General features: G+C 43.5%; 1 protein-coding gene across 1 annotated transcript; it reads right to left on the reverse strand.

Moving 5' to 3' along the window:
* Nucleotides 1-1,922: 1,922 nt before the first annotated feature.
* Nucleotides 1,923-17,477, reverse strand: LOC111962750 (C-Jun-amino-terminal kinase-interacting protein 1). Its single transcript, XM_023986059.2, is given in 12 exon segments — nt 1,923-2,122; nt 2,278-2,376; nt 2,603-2,673; nt 3,606-3,716; nt 3,890-3,993; nt 4,478-4,644; nt 7,354-7,429; nt 7,737-8,762; nt 9,385-9,478; nt 15,873-16,214; nt 17,260-17,418; nt 17,421-17,477. Coding segments are annotated over 12 exon segments (2,379 nt in total). The 3' UTR covers nt 1,923-2,049.
* Between the last annotated feature and the right edge of the window lie 525 nt (nt 17,478-18,002).

The following is an 18,002-nucleotide window of genomic DNA, read 5'->3' on the forward strand; positions in this document are numbered from 1 at the left end:
CCCCCCCTCCTGTTAACACACATCCTTCCAATGACAGACAAAACCTCTTATTGACCCTGTTATGTCCATCTATAACCCCCCTCCTGTTAACACACATCCTCCCAATGACAGACTAAACCTCTTATTGACCCCATCTATAACCCCCCTCCTGTTAACACACATCCTCCCAATGACAGACTAAATCTATTATTGACCTTGTAATATCTATCTATAACCCCCCTCCTGTTAACACACATCATCCCAATGACAGACTAAATCTATTATTGACCTTGTAATATCTATCTATAACCCCCACCCCTTGATAGCGATGAAAAAAGTTTGAGCTATATTCCTGCATTTCTACTCATTTGTCCATGGGGCGGAGAGAAATGTTTGCAGTTTTTAATATGATATCCGAGTGACAGTGACTAAGAAAATCAACGGTGGCACCCCGGTCGGTAATTTGACCATGATTACTACAAGTTTAGATAGTTGGTCGCTAGATTATTATTTACCAATCAAACCTTTTTTAGCTGACATTAGCTAATTGAGTGACTGACATAGCAAGAGGAAAACTGCTGATGTGCAACCAAATTTCAAAACGGCACCTTGTGTATTCTACTAGTCTAACTCTCAACAGTAAGTTGAGACCCCGACTGAGTTTCAGAGAAGTTCAGAGAGGATGTAAACACCTTCAGATTTAATGACAAGAATTGACCTCCTGTGTCTTTCTCTACATTGTTTTGTTTGACATTGATATCATGCAATACACACTGGGTTTGATCAAACCTACTGTAGGACATTTCATTGACAAACAGCATATTTCTATTGTACAGGTAAATACATCTGTCCCACAGTGCCAGGAGAACCATCTCAAATAAAAAGGAAATACATACTGTAAACAGTAATCACAATCATTAGAAAATAGGCACTACTTGTGGTTTTGATTTAAGAACAAGTGCCTTCTGGATGACTTTTAAAGTGGTAATACCACAGTGATGCCAAGATCATACTTGTTGAAATATTTTCCTTATACAGTAATTCCACCTTACAATTTTGGCCAAACATTGTTTCCAAGTTACATTCGGAGTAAGTATTAATACGTAGGGCTTTTTTTGTCTATAGATTGTCATTTTCAAGGGTCACCCGGATAGATTTCCACAAATATAATGTGATAGAGCGTGATTGAATTATGTAGGAAACAATGTTATTAGGATACCATCCTTACCTTACACCTGCTTACCCACCAATATACATTGATTCTTCAATAACAGACTACTATTTTATATTTCTTAATTGAAATTACATTCCTTTCAATACAGTAAAAAAAACAAGGGTTAATTGACCTTTTTGGTATTGGCAGATAGATGACAAGCCCTAGTCAGAGGTCATTTTCACATAGATAATTGGTGAGAATGCACTGACGGACTGCATTTAATTTAAAGCCTGTTATGATGTGATGGACAATTAATCCATAAATAAACTTTCCAACATACATACTAACTGAATCTGAAATCAAACAGTGTGACACTAAAAACAGTCCAGGGACACGTAGACAGATTGAAATCACTGCCACTGTCTTCCTCCGTACAGAGACGAGGTTTCCAGGTGACTTGATAGTGATCTCATATAATTTGGAATAGCTCATAAAGCCACATAAACATATTCTATCTTGATATTGAGTGTGATCTGTAACTACTTGTTGGTTTCTCTGTACTGTAGTACCCGTCCTCACATTTGGCTGCACACTTTACAGTTAACAGTACTGTACTTTTGGCCAATAACCTTTGTGAGGAAGATACATGTAGGCTCTTTTGGATGGGACTGGTAATGCTTTAGCTTGGGTATTTCTGTAGACATGTTTGTTCTGTAGAAACATGGCAGTGAGTAGAAAGCTGCACCAAGTAGATTGTGTTGCAGATCAGTATTACTAATGGTTATTTACTGGCATATTGTAAAGATTTATTTTAGGAGGCGGCCAAAGCGTTACCATTCAATGCAGTTTAAAATCCACCATGCAAGTTGTTTCATCATGACACAATATTGGAGAAATATACTATTGAGAGAACGCTATTCAATGAAGATGTCCTCTGTTGGGCAGGAGTAGCCCACAGTTTCCTTGTAGTACAGTTGGAAGGCTTTCCTATATGTACAGGAACAACAAAGAGGAGTTAGGTACAAATACTCAGTAGTAATTTTTTTATAGAAAAATGTGTTATATAAACAGTGTGATGTACATGTTCATTAGCATATGTGGATAGTAAGAAGGGGTGGCAGAGAGAAAGGACGAGAGATTACCCAACAGACTCAGCTAGTGGCATCATGGAGTCATCTGACATGAAGACATGACAAGCAAACCGCTGATGATCAGGATGTTTAGTGATGAATCCAAAATACCTGGATGGGAGAGAGCAATGGGAGAGACATGATGCAATATGCTCCAGATACAGTGTCTAGAGTTGAGAAGCAACTCTCAGTTGCTAGTCTTTGTATCCTTGAGTTACAGCTTTTTAAACACCCATATTTCTTTATGCAATGAATCTGCTTTCATTCAGTATTCGTAAAGCTTTAAGTTGAATTACTTCCTTAGTTTAGCATGTGTCATGATAGTTAATTTACTCACTTGTTATGTTTTGGGTGACAGCCGCAAAAGGAGATGTTCTTAAGCTGAAAAAAGTGAAAGCACTTATCCCCCTGTGAAAATATACATCGAGATTAGAGATAGTCACGGTCAGTTCCTGCACTAGCGTGTGATGTCAGAGACAGTACAGTTCTAGAATTAGAACAAGTACTCATAGAATGTAGCCTACTCATTCTATTTTTATGGTACAGTGGCTATGGGCCTGAGTGAATGCATCATACTAGCATGGAAGCCCATCTGTTTCTGCTCATGTTTGGCATGGCAATTCAATCATCAGAAACAGACTGACACGCAGGCCATACCAGTAAAAACATAACCTAATATTAGGCTGAGACTCTATGGTCTGTGTCTGAGAGCTTGTTCATACAGTAAGCCAGTCCAAAAGGGCACACTTCTGGTGCACCACGAGTGAGGAGGATTAAAAAGTCTTAAAACTGAGTGGTCATTATGCAAGAGTGTGGTTATGTCACCAGCTACCACAGTATCCCAAACATCCTCACGAGGGCAGTGTCCACCCTGCTAACAGACTGCTGCTTCCACTAAAGACTGTTTTGAAAAGGTCTAGTTACACCGTAGCTTCCACAGCTACAGAAACACTCCAGAATTGTATTTTGCAATATGACTAATATATGTATGACTCGTGGGATTGATTAACTATGGTCTGACTACAACATTCCATACCACAACATGTAGGGGTGGCAGGTAGCCTAGTGGTTAGAGCGTTGGGTCAGTAACCGAAAGGTTGCAAGATCGAATCCCCGAGCTGAACCCACTGTTCCTAGGCGGTCATTGTAAATAAAAATGTGTTCTTAACTCACTTGCCTAGTTAAATAAAAGTGAAATAAAAATGTTTATCTAGCTAATCCAAATGAAACTTGGGTCTTGAACACTGTTGCATAAACTAATAACAGTGAAGCATTGTGAACACCTATTGTTGTTAGCAGTCATGGAATAAGGGCATTTTAGGGTATAAGAGAAGACATACTCTTTCCGAGGTCCTGCATTCATCTTGCACTATGATTTTCACCCCCTTCATGTTGATCTCCAGAACACATGTAGAGGGAGGCTGCATGGTCATCCGCCGGTTGGTAGCAATCTGTTGACAGAAACAGGACCAACATAGTCAGATTCAAATACCGTGTTTACTTGGCTGTAAATACACTTAGCTTCCAGATCACATTCCTTCTGTATTATTCCAAATAAGGACTGTGAAAGGATGGGTTTAGATTAGAAACTCCAGCCCACCACTAGGGGGGGCTAATACTCTACCTTTTGCATAGCAGCACAAAGCACATCGTTGCCTTTGTGGTACGGTACGTTAACAGAGCCTAGGAACTTTACACGGAATCTGTCAACCCAGTCATCTTTGTCATCTAATTGATATAAGAGGAGAGAACGGTTTGATTTACAGTTAGGAGCATTACATACTGCTATTAATAGCAGTGAAAAGCTGAATTATTTGGGTAAGACGAGGGCAAAGACAAAGTTCAATAACATTCAATGCTGGTCTACACAGATTTAATTTCAACAGCACAGTATACAGTAGAGGTTCATTCAAAGCCAAGTAATGCTATTTAAAGATCCTATCCTGTTCGTGCACTCGTGCCAAAACTCCAACTGGCAAACATGTTTGGCATGACAGTGAGTGGCAAGGAGTTGGCAAGAGAGCATGAACAGACTGGCACTCAGGCTAATTAATTTCAGGCATTTCTTAGAATAACCTTATTGATCCTATAACCAAACATTGATGCCCAAAGTGTATCGATGGCATTACCTTTGCTATGTTCAGAGCCCGTATAATGGATTAAATAAACAATAATAAACCGTGTAATGGATGAAATAAACAATTTTTGATACCTTTGCTGTGTTCCTGTGTGACCTTGGCAGCGTAGTAGGCAGGGAAGATGCCGCAGGCCCCAGTCCTCATGTTGTAGGCCTTACACCACAGGTCATCAGCCTGAGCCTCCATCAGCAGGGGGTCATCCACCTCTAGCTCCAGCTCATCGTCATGGCGAGGGACAAACCTGTCAATCGCACAGACAGCATGGTTAATCAATAAATCAATCAAATGTATTTAGAAAGTCATTTTTACCAGTTGTCACAAAGTGCTTTACAGTAACCCAGCCTACACCCAAAGAGCAAGCAGGAGCACAGTGGGAAGGAAAACCACTCCAAAGTGGAGGCAAATGAAACACTGCGAGAATGGAATATCTTACTAACGAGGTGGTGATTACATGAGGACACTAACTAAATGTGAGACCATTATGATGTTGTGTTTGATGTTTATCCACGTAATGAATCTTTAATGCGTTTGTCAGCTCCTGAAGGAGGACCCTGTGTAAGATTGCTTTATGCATTCATATATATGTAGAACCCATGTACAGAGCATTTGGAAAGTATTCAGACCCCTTCCTTTTTCCCCACATTTTGTTACGTTACAATCTTATTCTAAAATGGATTAAAGAAAACATGTTCCTCATCAATCTACACACAATAACCCATAATGCCAAAGCGAAAACAGGTTTATAGAAATAAAATAAAAAATACTTTATTTGCATATGTATCAGGACCTCAGACTGGGGCGAAGGTTCACCTTCCAACAGGACAACGACCCTAAGCACACAGCCAAGACAACGCAGGAGTGGCTTCAGGACAAGTCTCTGAATGTCCTTGAATGGCCCAGCCAGAGCCCGGACTTGAACCTGATCAAACATCTCTGGAGACCTGAATATAGCTTGAGATGATCTGCAGAGAAGAATGGGAGAAACTCCCCAAATACAGTTGTGCCAAGCTTGTAGCACAAGACTCAAGGCTGTAATCGCTGCCAAAGGTGCTGCAACAAAGTACTGAGTAAAGGGTCTGAATACTTACACTACCGTTCAAAAGTTTGGGGTCACTTAGAAATTTCCTTGTTTTTGAAAGAAAAGCTAAAAATGTTGTCCATTAAAATAACATCAAACTGATCAGAAATACAGTGTAGACATTGTTAATGTTGTAAATTACTATTGTAGCTGGAAACGGCTGATTTTTAATGGAATATCTACACACGTTTACAGAGGCCATAATCAGCAACCATCACTCCTGTGTTCCAATGGCATGTTGTGTTAGCTAATCCAAGTTTAGCATTTTAAAAGGCTAATTGATCATTATAAAACCCTTTTGCAATTATGTTAGCACAGCTGAAAACTGTTGTCCTGATTAAAGAAGCAATAAAACTGGCCTTTAGACTAGTTGAGTATCTGGAGCATCAGCATTTATGGGTTCGATTAGACTCAAAATGGACAGAAACAAAGAACTTTCTTCTGAAACTCATCAGTCTATTCTTGTTCTGAGAAATGAAGGCTATTCCATGCGAGAAATTGCCAAGAAACTGAATATCTCGTACAACGCTGTGTACTACTCCCTTCAGAGAACAGCGCAAACTGTCTCTAACCAGAATAGAAAGAGGAGTGGGAGGCCCCGGTGCACAACTGAGCAAGAGGACAAGTACATTAGTGTCTAGTTTGAGAAACAGACGCCTCACAAGTCCTCAACTGGCAGCTTCATTAAATAGTACCCGCAAAACACCAGTCTCAACGTCAGCAGCGAAGAGGCGACTCCGGGATGCTGACCTTCTAGGCAGAGTTGCAAAGAAAAATACATATCTCAGACTGGCCAATAAAAATAAAAGATTAAGATGGACAAAAGAACACAGACACTGGACAGAGGAAGATTGTAAAAAAGTGTTATGGACAGATAAATAAAAGTTTGAGGTGTTTGGATCACAAAGAAGAATATTCGTGAGACGCAGAAAAATTAAAAGATGATGGAGGAGTGCTTGACGCCATCTGTCAGCATGGTGGTGGAGGCAATGTGATGGTCTGGGGGTGCTTTGGTGGTGGTAAAGTGGTAGATTTGTACAGGGTAAAAGGGATCTTGAAGAAGGAAGGCTGTCACTCCATTTTGCAACACCGTGCCATACCCTGTGGACAGCGCTTAATTGGAGCCAATTTCCTCCTACAACAGAACAATGACCCAAAGCACAGCTCCAAACTATGCAAGAACTATTTAGGGAAGAAGCAGTCAGCTGGTATTCTGTCTATAATGGAGTGGCCAGCACAGTCACCGGATCTCAACCCTATTGAGCTGTTGTGGGAGCAGCTTGACCGTATGGTACGTAAGAAGTGCCCATTAAGCCAATCCAACTTGTGGGAGGTGCTTCAGGAAGCATGAGGTGAAATCTCTTCAGAATACCTCAACAAACTGAAAACTAGAATACCAAAGGTCTGGAAGGCTGTAATTACTGCACATGGAGGATTCTTTGATGAAAGCAAAGTTTGAAGGACACAATTATTATTTCAATTAAAAATCAGTATTTCTAACATTGTCAACGTCTTGACTATATTTCCTATTCATTTTGCAACTCATTTCATGTATGTCTTCATGAAAAACAAGGACATTTCTAAGTGACCCAAAACTTTTGAACGGTAGTGTATGTAAATATGATATTTAATTTAATTTAATTTAATTTTTTACATTTGTAAAAATGTTTGAAACCTGTTTTTGCTTTGTCATTATGGGGTATTGTGTGTAGATTGATGAGGGGGGAAAAACTATTTCATCCATTTTAGAATAAGGCTGTAACGTAACTAAATGTGGAAAAAGTCAAGGGGTCTGAATAGTTTCCAGAATGCACTGTATAATGGCATATTCATGAAGGTTATTGTACAGAGTAACCCCAAACAATGTCTCACCTGAACACAGCTCTGTGGCTCTGCTCTTGCTCTACCCCGTCTAACACACAGGAGAACAGGCCAAAGGACTCTGCACCTGGAGGACACAAGGCAGGAGAGGAGCTTCACGGCACTATCACATTAATAGTGTCCAAAAATCCTGAATCATGTTGAATCTGGTCATTCTGTAACCTTTATAGTTCCTTTGTGGTAAGTGGTAATCTTAGCTCTCTTCCTTCACAAATATGGTTTCAATGAAATTGCAATACAACTGAGAAACAGCATAACCTTAAGCCAGGTCTCCTTCGAAAAAAGGTTATTGATCCCAAGAGACTTCCTGGTTCAATAAAGGTTTAAAAATAAAATGTTAAAAAAGGATGGCAGCAGCCGGTCACAGAACTCACCAGAGGAGTGTAAACGTCCGTTCACAAACACCTTGAGGAATTTGCGTGTTCGAGGTCCCCCGCCAACACCTGCCTCAGAGGATGAAGAAGCCCTGGACAGGCGTGATGACTTTCTCCTTTCTCTTTTCAGCTCGCTGTGATCCACCTCATAGTCCTCCTCGTTGGCTGACTCATACACCGTCTCTGTGTCGCTGTCCTCAATGTAGCTATGGTAGCACTGCTTCAAGCTCACCAGTTCTAGCTGGGCGTGCTCGTCCACCACTAGGGTGTACTTGACAGAGTCATAAGACAGGCCATCAGCCTCGGCGCTCTGAGTGTGTGCAGTCCGCAGAGCCCCCGACCCCCCCTTAGACTTAGAGCCCCTGTCCCACATCCCCCTGTCCCGGTCCCCTCCCTCACTGACGGATGGCCTAAGGCACGAGGAGGAGGAGCGTGGAGGAGGTGCAGAGGGGTGCAGGTAGACCTCATCCTCCTCGCTGATGGAGGGGTTTGTTCGGTCAGGGAGGGTGGTGTTTGGGTATGCTGGGGGTCCCTCTGCATCGGAGCTGATAGACATGCGATTGCCCTCGCTGCTCTGAGACAGGAAGGGACGGTCAGTGTCACGGTCAGTGTCAGGGTTCTTCTGGTGTACCGGGGTCAGGTAGATCTCCTCGGTGGCCTCTGGTTGGTGCTCCTCCTCCTGGCAGCACCCCCGAACCTGACCTCGCCCCGGTCCTCCTCCTCGCCCCCTGCTACTATCCCTATTCCTATCCCCCTCCACAGCCGTGTCTCTCATGCTGCCTGCTCTGGGTTTTGCTGCTGTAACCTGGTTGTGTGGAGCAGCAGAGGGCTTCTTATTCCGCTGTTTGGCGTCTCGCTGTCGGCCCCGTGTTTCTGCAACTCCGTGTGAGATGAACGTGGAGTAGTCCTTGCTGTGTGCCTTGACTGCCTGCTCTTTCCCTCTGTTTGGTGGTGGTTTGGCCACAGAGCCGTCACCGTTGTGCTGCTGGACAGCCTCGTCATTCACCTGCTCATTAGTGGGATCCCCTTTAACACAAACAAGGCACACAACAACAACAACAACACAAACAAAAGATTATTCATTAGTCACCAAACTTTACAGTGAAGGATTATTAAGGGCTACAGTAATAATAAGATCCATTCTGCATACTGTATAGAGTTTCATAATGAGAGCCATTCTGCATACTGTATAGAGTTTCATAATGAGAGCCATTCTGCATACTGTATAGAGTTTCATAATGAGAGCCATTGGTGGGTTTCGAATCCAACATGTTCTGTCATATAGAAATAGGAGAATATTGAGAAGCCGCTTACATGTTCTATTTCTTGCGCATTTTAAGCATTATGACTGTGATGAGTGTTCAAGTCGTAGTCTAGGCCTAGTCATTTTATGAAGGAATGAGCGGATTAGAGTATAATGAAATACTGTCGCATTGGCTACAATATGTGCAATTACTCTGTGCTCATTGACATGAAATAAAACATGTCTAGACAAATTTCATCAAAGTATTCATTTCCTTAATACTTTCACTTCTGCAAAATCAAACTTTGTTGCTTTGTTTAAAGTTGATGTTGGTATTATTCTAAAAACAGTTACTGTCTACCAGTACATGTTTATGGTATAAACCAGTGGGTATCCCCTTCTCACCTGTTATGTGGGGGGAGGAGGAGTTGGAGTTTGATACATTCTCCTTCCACGTGTCCTTCTTTCCAAACGAATTGTTGTTAATAGTGTCCTTGTCCTACAATAATATTACAGACAGAGAGAGAGAGAGAGAGAGAGAAGAGGGAGAGAGAGAGAGAGAAAGAGAGAAGGGGGTATATAGATAGAGACAAGGGGGGAGAGAGAGAGAGAGACGGGGGAGAGAGACATTTTAATTTGATAAACATTACATCAAATCAAACATTATTTGCCACATGCGCCGAATATAACAAGTGCAGACTTTACCGTGAAATTCTTACTTACTAGCCCTTAACCAACAGTGCAGTTCAAGAAGAAGAAAATATTTACAAAGTAGGCAAAAAAAAAAGTTATATTAAAAAGTAACACAATAAGAATAACAATAACGACGCTATATACAGGGGGCACCGGTAACGAGTCAGGCTAGTTGAGGTAATCCGTACATGTAGGTGGGGGCGAAGTGAATATGCATTGGTAAAAAACAAACAGCGAGTAGCAGCAGTGTGACAAGAGGTGGGGGCGGGGCGGTCAATTGAAATTGTCCAGTGATGATTTGCTGAATTTAATGTTCAGCAGCAATGGTTTGGGTGGTAGAAGCTGTCGAGGAGCCTTTTGGTCTAGACTTGGCGCACCGGTACCGCTTGCCGTGCCGTAACAAGAAAACATCTATAACTTGTGACTCGAGTCCCTGACAATTTTAGGGCTTTCCTCTGACACCGCCTATTATATAGGTTTGGATGGCGGAAGCTTGCCCAGTGATGTACTTGGCCGTTTGCACTACCTCTGTAGCGCCTTATGGTCAGATGCAGAGCATTGCCATACCAGGCGATGATGCAACCGTCAGGATGCTCTCGATGGTGCAGCTGTAGGAATCTTTTGAGGATCTTGGGGCCCATGCCAAATCTTCAGTCTCCTGAGGGGAAAAGTTTTGTCGTGCCTCTTTTACGACTGTCTTGGTAGTTTGGCACATGATAGTTCATTGGTGATGTGGACATCAAGAACTTAAACTCTCGACCCACTCCACTACACCCGTCGATGTTATGGGGGGCCTGTTCGGCCGCTCTTTTCCTGTAGTCCACAATCAGTTCTTTGTCTTTGATCACATTGAGACGAGGGTGTTGTCTGGCACCAACACTGCCAGTTTCTGACCTCCTCCCTATAGCCATTCTATCATTGTCGGTGATCAGGTCCTACACTTGTTGTGTAGTCAGCAAACTTAATGATGTGTGTGGAGTCGTGTTTGGTCACGCGTCGGGGTGAACAGGGAATACAGGAGGCTAAGTATAACACCCTGAGGGGCCCCAGTGTTAAGATAGTGTGCAGATGTGTTGTTGCTACTCTTACACACACTGGGGGTGCCTGTCAGGAAGTCCAGGTCTAGTTGCAGAGGGAGGTGTTTAGTCTCAGATGTCCTTAGCTTATGTTGATGAGCTTCATGGCACTTTGGTGTTGAATGCTGAGCTGTAGTCGATGAACAGCATTCTCACACGTCAGCTAGCGCTTTGTCCAGGTGAGAAAGGGCGGTGTGGAGTGCCATGTGAATTGCGTCATCTGTGGATCTGTTGGGCGGTATGCAAATTGGAGGGGGTCTAGGTGTCTGGGAGGATGCTGTGTGATGTGAGCATGATCAGCCTTTCAAGCACTTCATGGCTACCGACGTGAGTGCCACGGGGCGGTAATCATTAGGCAGGTTACCGTCACTTCCTTTGCACAGGGACATGGTGGTCTGCTTGAAACATGTAGTATTTCAGAACTCGGCAGGGAGAGTTGAAAATGTCAGTGAAGACACTTGACGTTGTGCCGCACATGCTTTGAGTACACGTCCTGGTAATCCGTCTGGCCCAGCGGCTTTGTGAATGTTGACCTGTTTAAAGGTTTTGTTCAATCGGCTACCGAGAGCGTTATCACCATCATCCAGAACAGCTGGTGCTCTCGTGCATGCTCCAGGTTTGCTTGCCTCGAAGCGAGCATAAAGGCATTTAGCTCGTCTGGCAGGCTCGCGTCACTGGACGCTCGTCTGGGTTTCCCTTATCCATAATATTTTTCAAGCTCGTGCACATCCGACGAGCGTCAGAGCTGGTAGTAGTAGGATTCAACCTTAATCCTGTATTAATGCTTTGCTTGTTTGATGGTTAGTCTGAGGCATAGCGGGATTTCTTATAAGCATCCGGATTAGTCTCCCGCTCCTGTGAAAGCGTCAGCTCTAGCTTTAGCTCATACTGATATTTGCCTTGAAATCATGCCTTCTTAGGAATATGTACGTACAGTCACTGTGGGGACGACATCATCGATGCACTTATTGATGAAGCCGATGACCGAGGTGGTGTATTCCTCAATGCCATTGCATGAATCCCGGGACATATTCCAGTGATAGAATTGTGGTCAGATTTGCGAAATGGAGGACAGGTGAGAGCTTTGTATTCATCTCTGTGTGTGGAGTAAAGGTGGTCTCTGATTTTTTCCCCCTGGTTGCACATTTGGCAGAAATTTGGTAAAACTGATTTAAGTTTGCCTGCATTAAAGTCCCCGGCCACTAGGAGCGCCGCTTCTGGGTGAGCATTTTCTTCTTTGCTTATGGCCTTATAGAGTTGGTTGAGAGAGGTCTTAGTGCCAGCTTCGCTTTGTGATGGTAAATAGACAGCTACGAAAAATACATATGAGAACTCTCTTGGTAGATAGTGTGGTCGACAGCTTATCATAAGGTACTCTACCTCAGGCGAGCAATACCTTGAGACTTCTTTAATATTAGATATCGCGCACCAGCTGTTATTGACAAAAAGACACACACCCCCACCCCTCGTCTTACTAGAGGTAGCGTCTCTGTTCTGCCGATGCATGGAAAATCCCGCCAACTCTATATTGTCCATTTATTCGTTCAGCCACGTCTCGGTGAAACATAAGATGTTACAGTTTTGGTAGGATAATCTTAATAGTAGGCCATCAATTTTATTTTCTAACAATTGCACGTTAGCAAGGGGAATGTGTGTACAGTGAACGCACACACACACATACACACACTCACAAAGGAGTGGCTGTTAGAAAGCCTCAGTGTTGTTTTGTATTATTACCAGAGAGCCAGCCCCCCCCATCCCAGCCCAGTCCCACCCAGCCCAGATAACAGCTATTTTAGCCAAGCAGCACTACGATCAATGACTGTCTGTTTCCAATCACATATACCCAGCCCTAGCCTCAGTTCCAGGCTTCCTGCAGCCGAATGAAGAACCAGATCCACCTAAATCTAAACCCATCTAAATATATGGCTCTGCGCGAGACTAACCAAGCCCTGATGACATCACACACACCACCACAATCAGATCCGTCTGCCAGGAAGATGAATCAGGAATGAGCCAGTGAAGAGGAGGAAGTCAAGGCTCCTACACTAACACAGCTCACTCTCTGTCATAGAGACCATTCACAGTGATGGTGCTGACTCACTGTGGTGATACAGCTGCTGCTGCCGGGCACTGGCACGGTTACCATGGTTACCCTGCCCCAGAACCAGAGGAAAGAGAGAGTGTGTATGTGTTTCTTTGGTGTGTGTGTGTGCTGATAGAACAGTTTGATGTTGAAATGTTCATCGTGAAGAATTGGTTCTATTTATGAAATAAAGGAGAGGCATTTTGGAGTTTATGAAATCCACCGGGTATCAAACTCAATACTTACTGTGTGGGCCCTCTGGTAGCTAACAAGTCTTCACGTCTCCGGTAAGGTTACTCATCATTTGAGCCTAGCTTTACAAACCCCCTCCGGAAGACTTCACCCTCCTTCCTCCTGTCCACAGCAACCCCAGCAGCTGATAACCATTGACTGTGTAATCTGAGTCATGGCACCGACCTAACCAGGTTAGCCCACGCTACAGCCTAGACATATTTCCTCTGAGAGATACAGGTCTTTTGAGATCTTGAACAAATCACTTGGCACAGTTAAGAGTGGAATCTCTATAGTTTCAAGTTTAATTAGTCGTATGTACGGGATACACGTGCTATACAATGTCCAACAAAATGCTTATTTGCAGGTTCCTTCTCGACAATGCAAAATAAATAATACAAGATAAGAATACGAACATAAAGTAAATGTCTCAGTAGAATAGAATACATATTTTAGCATCAGCATAAAACAGAAAGGCACAATTTATAGCCCAATATTTACACATGTTTTAGGGAAGGGGGGGGGTGTTTAAATTGTGCAGTATTTAGCATAATAAGAGTCTGGTAGCAGCAGTCTATACAGTCTGTGTAGGTGCCATGTCAAATATCCATGATCACATAAGTGGCTTGGCTTATGAAAGCACAGCTGAAATAAACAACTATGGCTGTAATGATAATTGAACTGCCTTGAGCTCCATTGGCTACACACACACACCTCAACCCATCCATCACAACAGCCTGATGTAACCAGGTGGGACACGTAGTGACGGCAACAGCCATGGTGACATATTGGTTGGGAGTCCCTCTCTCTAGTCTAAACAAACGCTAAATCCTCCAATGTACTTGAACACATTATAAACCTGACTGGGTGTGGTATATAGACACTTAATCTCGAGGGGGATCTGAAAATAGGCAGTGCCAACATTCAGATAACAGATCTGGGACCAGGCTAAGTGCTGCCTTGCTACAGCACAAGTTTGTGGGGTCTTGCTACAGCAGAAACAGATCTGGTACCAGAGCAGGCAGTCTGAATCAAGCTTCCACAGTTCTTGAGATTAGCTCCTTATGAATGAAGTGTCTCTGTCTGTACCAGGCTACCACTCTGACAGAGTAGGAGTGAAACATAAAACATGGTAAGCCTAATCCTCTCCAACCCCAACACAGGGTGAGATCACAACTCACCAGCAGCAGCAGGGCTCAGGAGCAGAGTTCAGGCCGTGCCACACAGAGACGTGACCAGGACTGACAGGGACAGAATTAGGGATTACACTGCCTGAGGAACAGCATCCACACAGGCATCCCTCTATCATCCTCATGGACCATGTTGCCATGGGTTCAAATACTATTTGAAATCTTTCAAATATGTTTAGCATTTGCTTTAGTCTGCCTAGAGTGCCAGAGGAGCGGTGTTTGATGTTTTGGGACTATGCTATTGGTCCATTAAATCAGGCAAGCGTAAACAAGCACAGCTGAAGTATTTTAAGGATTTCAAGTGCTTATTTCGAAACCCCAGTTCAGTCAGTCAGTCCAGTCAGTCAGCAGGGTCTCAGTTTAAAAACCAAAAAAAAAACAAACCACCCCCAACCAAAAACACACACACACACACACACACACACACACACACACACAGGTCCTCTCCCCAGACGTGGAAGTGATGTTAGGTTATCTGAAGGAACCCTGACAGTGAATACTGGAGCTGTAGCAGGTTATTATCCTACATCTGGTCATACTACCTTATCCTGATCTTCTGTGAATTTCAACACATACTCAGAAAGACATTGTGCTCATCATGGTTGTCCTTGTGAAATAGATTTTCTGGACTTTTTCTTTTTACCATCTTAACAACGGGTGATAACTGATTATAACTGGTTTCAACTGATTATAGCTGGAAAGGGTGAGTTCATATCATTCTTAGGCTCCATACTGGACACACATGACAAGAATTGTACTAATAGCCTAGGTGAAAGATGAAACAGTCGAACTTCAATAACTACAGATCAACAAGATGCAAGGGGTGAAAGATGATCCTCATTCCTTTACCCATTCTACATAGGACTATCATTGTAAACAGCCCTATCCTTGGACTGACACTGATGGACTCTGACCTGTCCTTTTCTATCGTTATCACTGGTGAGCACACCCTTACTTCCCTGTCTGTTGCCATTCAGCTGACAGGGAAGCTGACAGACTCACAGAAGGACAGTTCTATTTTCAGACAGCAAAGACCAAGGACAGGAGCGTATGCTACATACACAGTGGTAAACCCTGGCTCCGTCAAATGGAGGGAGAAAAAGCCCATTCAGTATCACATGATTGAACGTTCCCTCTACTACAACGCCTTGATTGAGAACCACAAGAGTTCCAGCATTATGATATCCAAATACACGGTAGCAAAGCATGAGAACTGATCATCCTTTTCATTCAAGGACATTAAGTTGTACTGCAGACATTTACATGACAAGTCTGTATATCGGTGCCTGGGGAACTGCCTCCGATACAGATCCCATTCTATCTGATCTCCCATGAATGATTTAAACCAAACAGATGATCTGGAATCATAGAGGAGAACATTAGCAGAATCCCTACTGTATATTGGTGCTCAGATGCTGCTAGCTTCTACAATTCCCCTATACAGATCCTATCCTGTCAAATCTCATCATTCAAACAGACATAATATGATCTATGATCTGACCTCTACTGCCTAGATACACATTTCTAACATATTCTGTATCTAATCCAACATTATTTGAACCAAACGGATGATCTGATGATCCGTGTCCTCACAGGGTAGAAACAAACAGCCCCCACCTGAGTGCTGGGAGGCTGAGGCTGCACCTGTGGAAACAGTGCTAGGGTGGTTGGTCTCTTGGGCCTGTACGTATCCATAGTGACCCGATGTTCCGCAGATTCTGATTCTATCACATTAGGCTGTTTCTGTCTGACAGGCGTTAAAACAATGGCCCTTCTCTCTTCCTGGTTGAGCCTGTGGTCGTCTTGGGAACCATGGATCAGGCCCCAGTGCTCCTGTTCCTCTTGGATATCCTCCTCAGCATCGATCAGCTCCAAGTGGATCATCTCCGCCTGCAATTCCCTAAACCCCCGCCCGTCTGCCTTCCCCGCCTCGCTACTGGCTGCCCACGTCACATGGTCCTGGGAAGATCCAGACAGCAGCAGCGTTGCAGCAGAGAGAGAGAGAATGATTCAGTGAGGAGGAGAGCAGAGGGAGGGAGGGGGAGAGAGCAGAGACGGAGCCAGCCAATCAGCGCTCAGCAATGACATCAGCAGAGTCTGTGGCTCTTTCTCTCTCATGCTCACTGTAATGTTATTCTAATCCAATCATACTGTAGCAGGATAAACCTCCCTGAAAACAAACACAGGCAGGGCAGGGCTATTGTTTTGTTCTGTGAGGAATACAACAGCACTGTGTAACACCCTGACTGTCTTTAAACTGATGTCAAATCTAATGATAATGTTAATACTGAATCATTTCATTAACCACACAATATTAAGATGTACACAAACCTAATGGAGGCTACATCAATGGCATCCTAAAACTCCTACAACCTTCCCCTAAGCGAATGCCTGGTCTGAAGTCTCCATTTGACTGATATTAAAATGAGAGTTCTCCCTAGCAGCTAGTGTTGTAGGTCTCTGCATGGCTAAAGGTTGAAGGCCAGGCTGTAATGACGTGTCATATGTTAGATCGACTTAGCTCTGGACTACATGCGTTTCAGGACTATCCCCGTCTGCAATCATTCATCTGATAAGTGACTTTGGCCTACTCCGGACTTTGCTCTGTTTCTTCTATCGCTGCAGCTACTCTCATTCTCAGTCACAAAATAAAATCACACGATGGGAGCAACATTTATCTCAACGTCTCAACGCTCTGTAACGAATATTCATATTATGAAAAGTAGACTGCAGCAGAGTCAAGTCAAACAGAGTGCATTGTGGTAGAATGGAGGTCGGGGGGAGTTAGTGGAGGGAAGCAGGTGCAGAGGAGCTTGAGGCTGCATGTCCCAGAACTGGGTTCAAATATTACTTGAAATAATTGCAAAGACTTGATCTGTGTTTGATTGAGCTTGCCTGGCATAACGGACCAATATAAGTCGCAAAACTGCAAACCCAGCCCAATTGACAACTTGAAACAGTATTTGAACCCAGGTCTGGTGTGTGTACATGTAGTTTATCTTACTTGTGAGTCAAGGTTGTCGTAGTTGAGGCTTGCTCCAGCCTCGTCAGTGATCTCTGTGGCCTGGGAGAGATCCTCGTCTTCAAACTCCTCCAGGCTGATGTCATGAGTCAGCCTGGACACACACACACACATTGTGTCACACATCAATGAGAGGGGTGAAAACACAACACGTCACACACATCAATGAGAGGGGTGAAAACACAACACGTCACACACATCAATCAAAGGGTAAACACAGGCGTGTCTGTCTGCAGACTAGTCATACTTTCATTAATGGCAGTCATAGTAAGGTACCGCCAGATTATACTTCTAGTCTACATGCCAGGTGGACTACCAGGAGAACTACCATCTGTGACGATATCAAAATGCTCTAATACACCCTAAAACACATTAAAATTGTGAGAGAGAGAGAGGAGAGAAGAGAGAGAGAAGAGAGAGAGAAGAGAGAGAGAGACTAGTATGACCTCCATGTATATTAGCATAGAGCATTACTGCCAAGCAGTCTGGATTTATGGCAAAGGTGCTGGTTTGCTAATCCAGTAAACACAAGGCAGCTGCAAGTCCTGCTTAGGCGGTTCTTCAATTACTACACCAGTCAGAGTTTCACTACACACCTCTGCTTACCAGGTGTGTATTCATTACGCTGATTCTGTTGCATAACATTTCTTATGGTGCAAACGGAAAACGAGAGTTTCTACTGGACAAATTCAGATAGGGTACCTCCCCGTTTTGTTTGCTTCCGT

The sequence above is a fragment of the Salvelinus sp. IW2-2015 genome, linkage group LG4q.1:29 (assembly GCF_002910315.2).
Source record: "Salvelinus sp. IW2-2015 linkage group LG4q.1:29, ASM291031v2, whole genome shotgun sequence".
Classification (NCBI taxonomy): Eukaryota; Metazoa; Chordata; class Actinopteri; order Salmoniformes; family Salmonidae; genus Salvelinus; species Salvelinus sp. IW2-2015.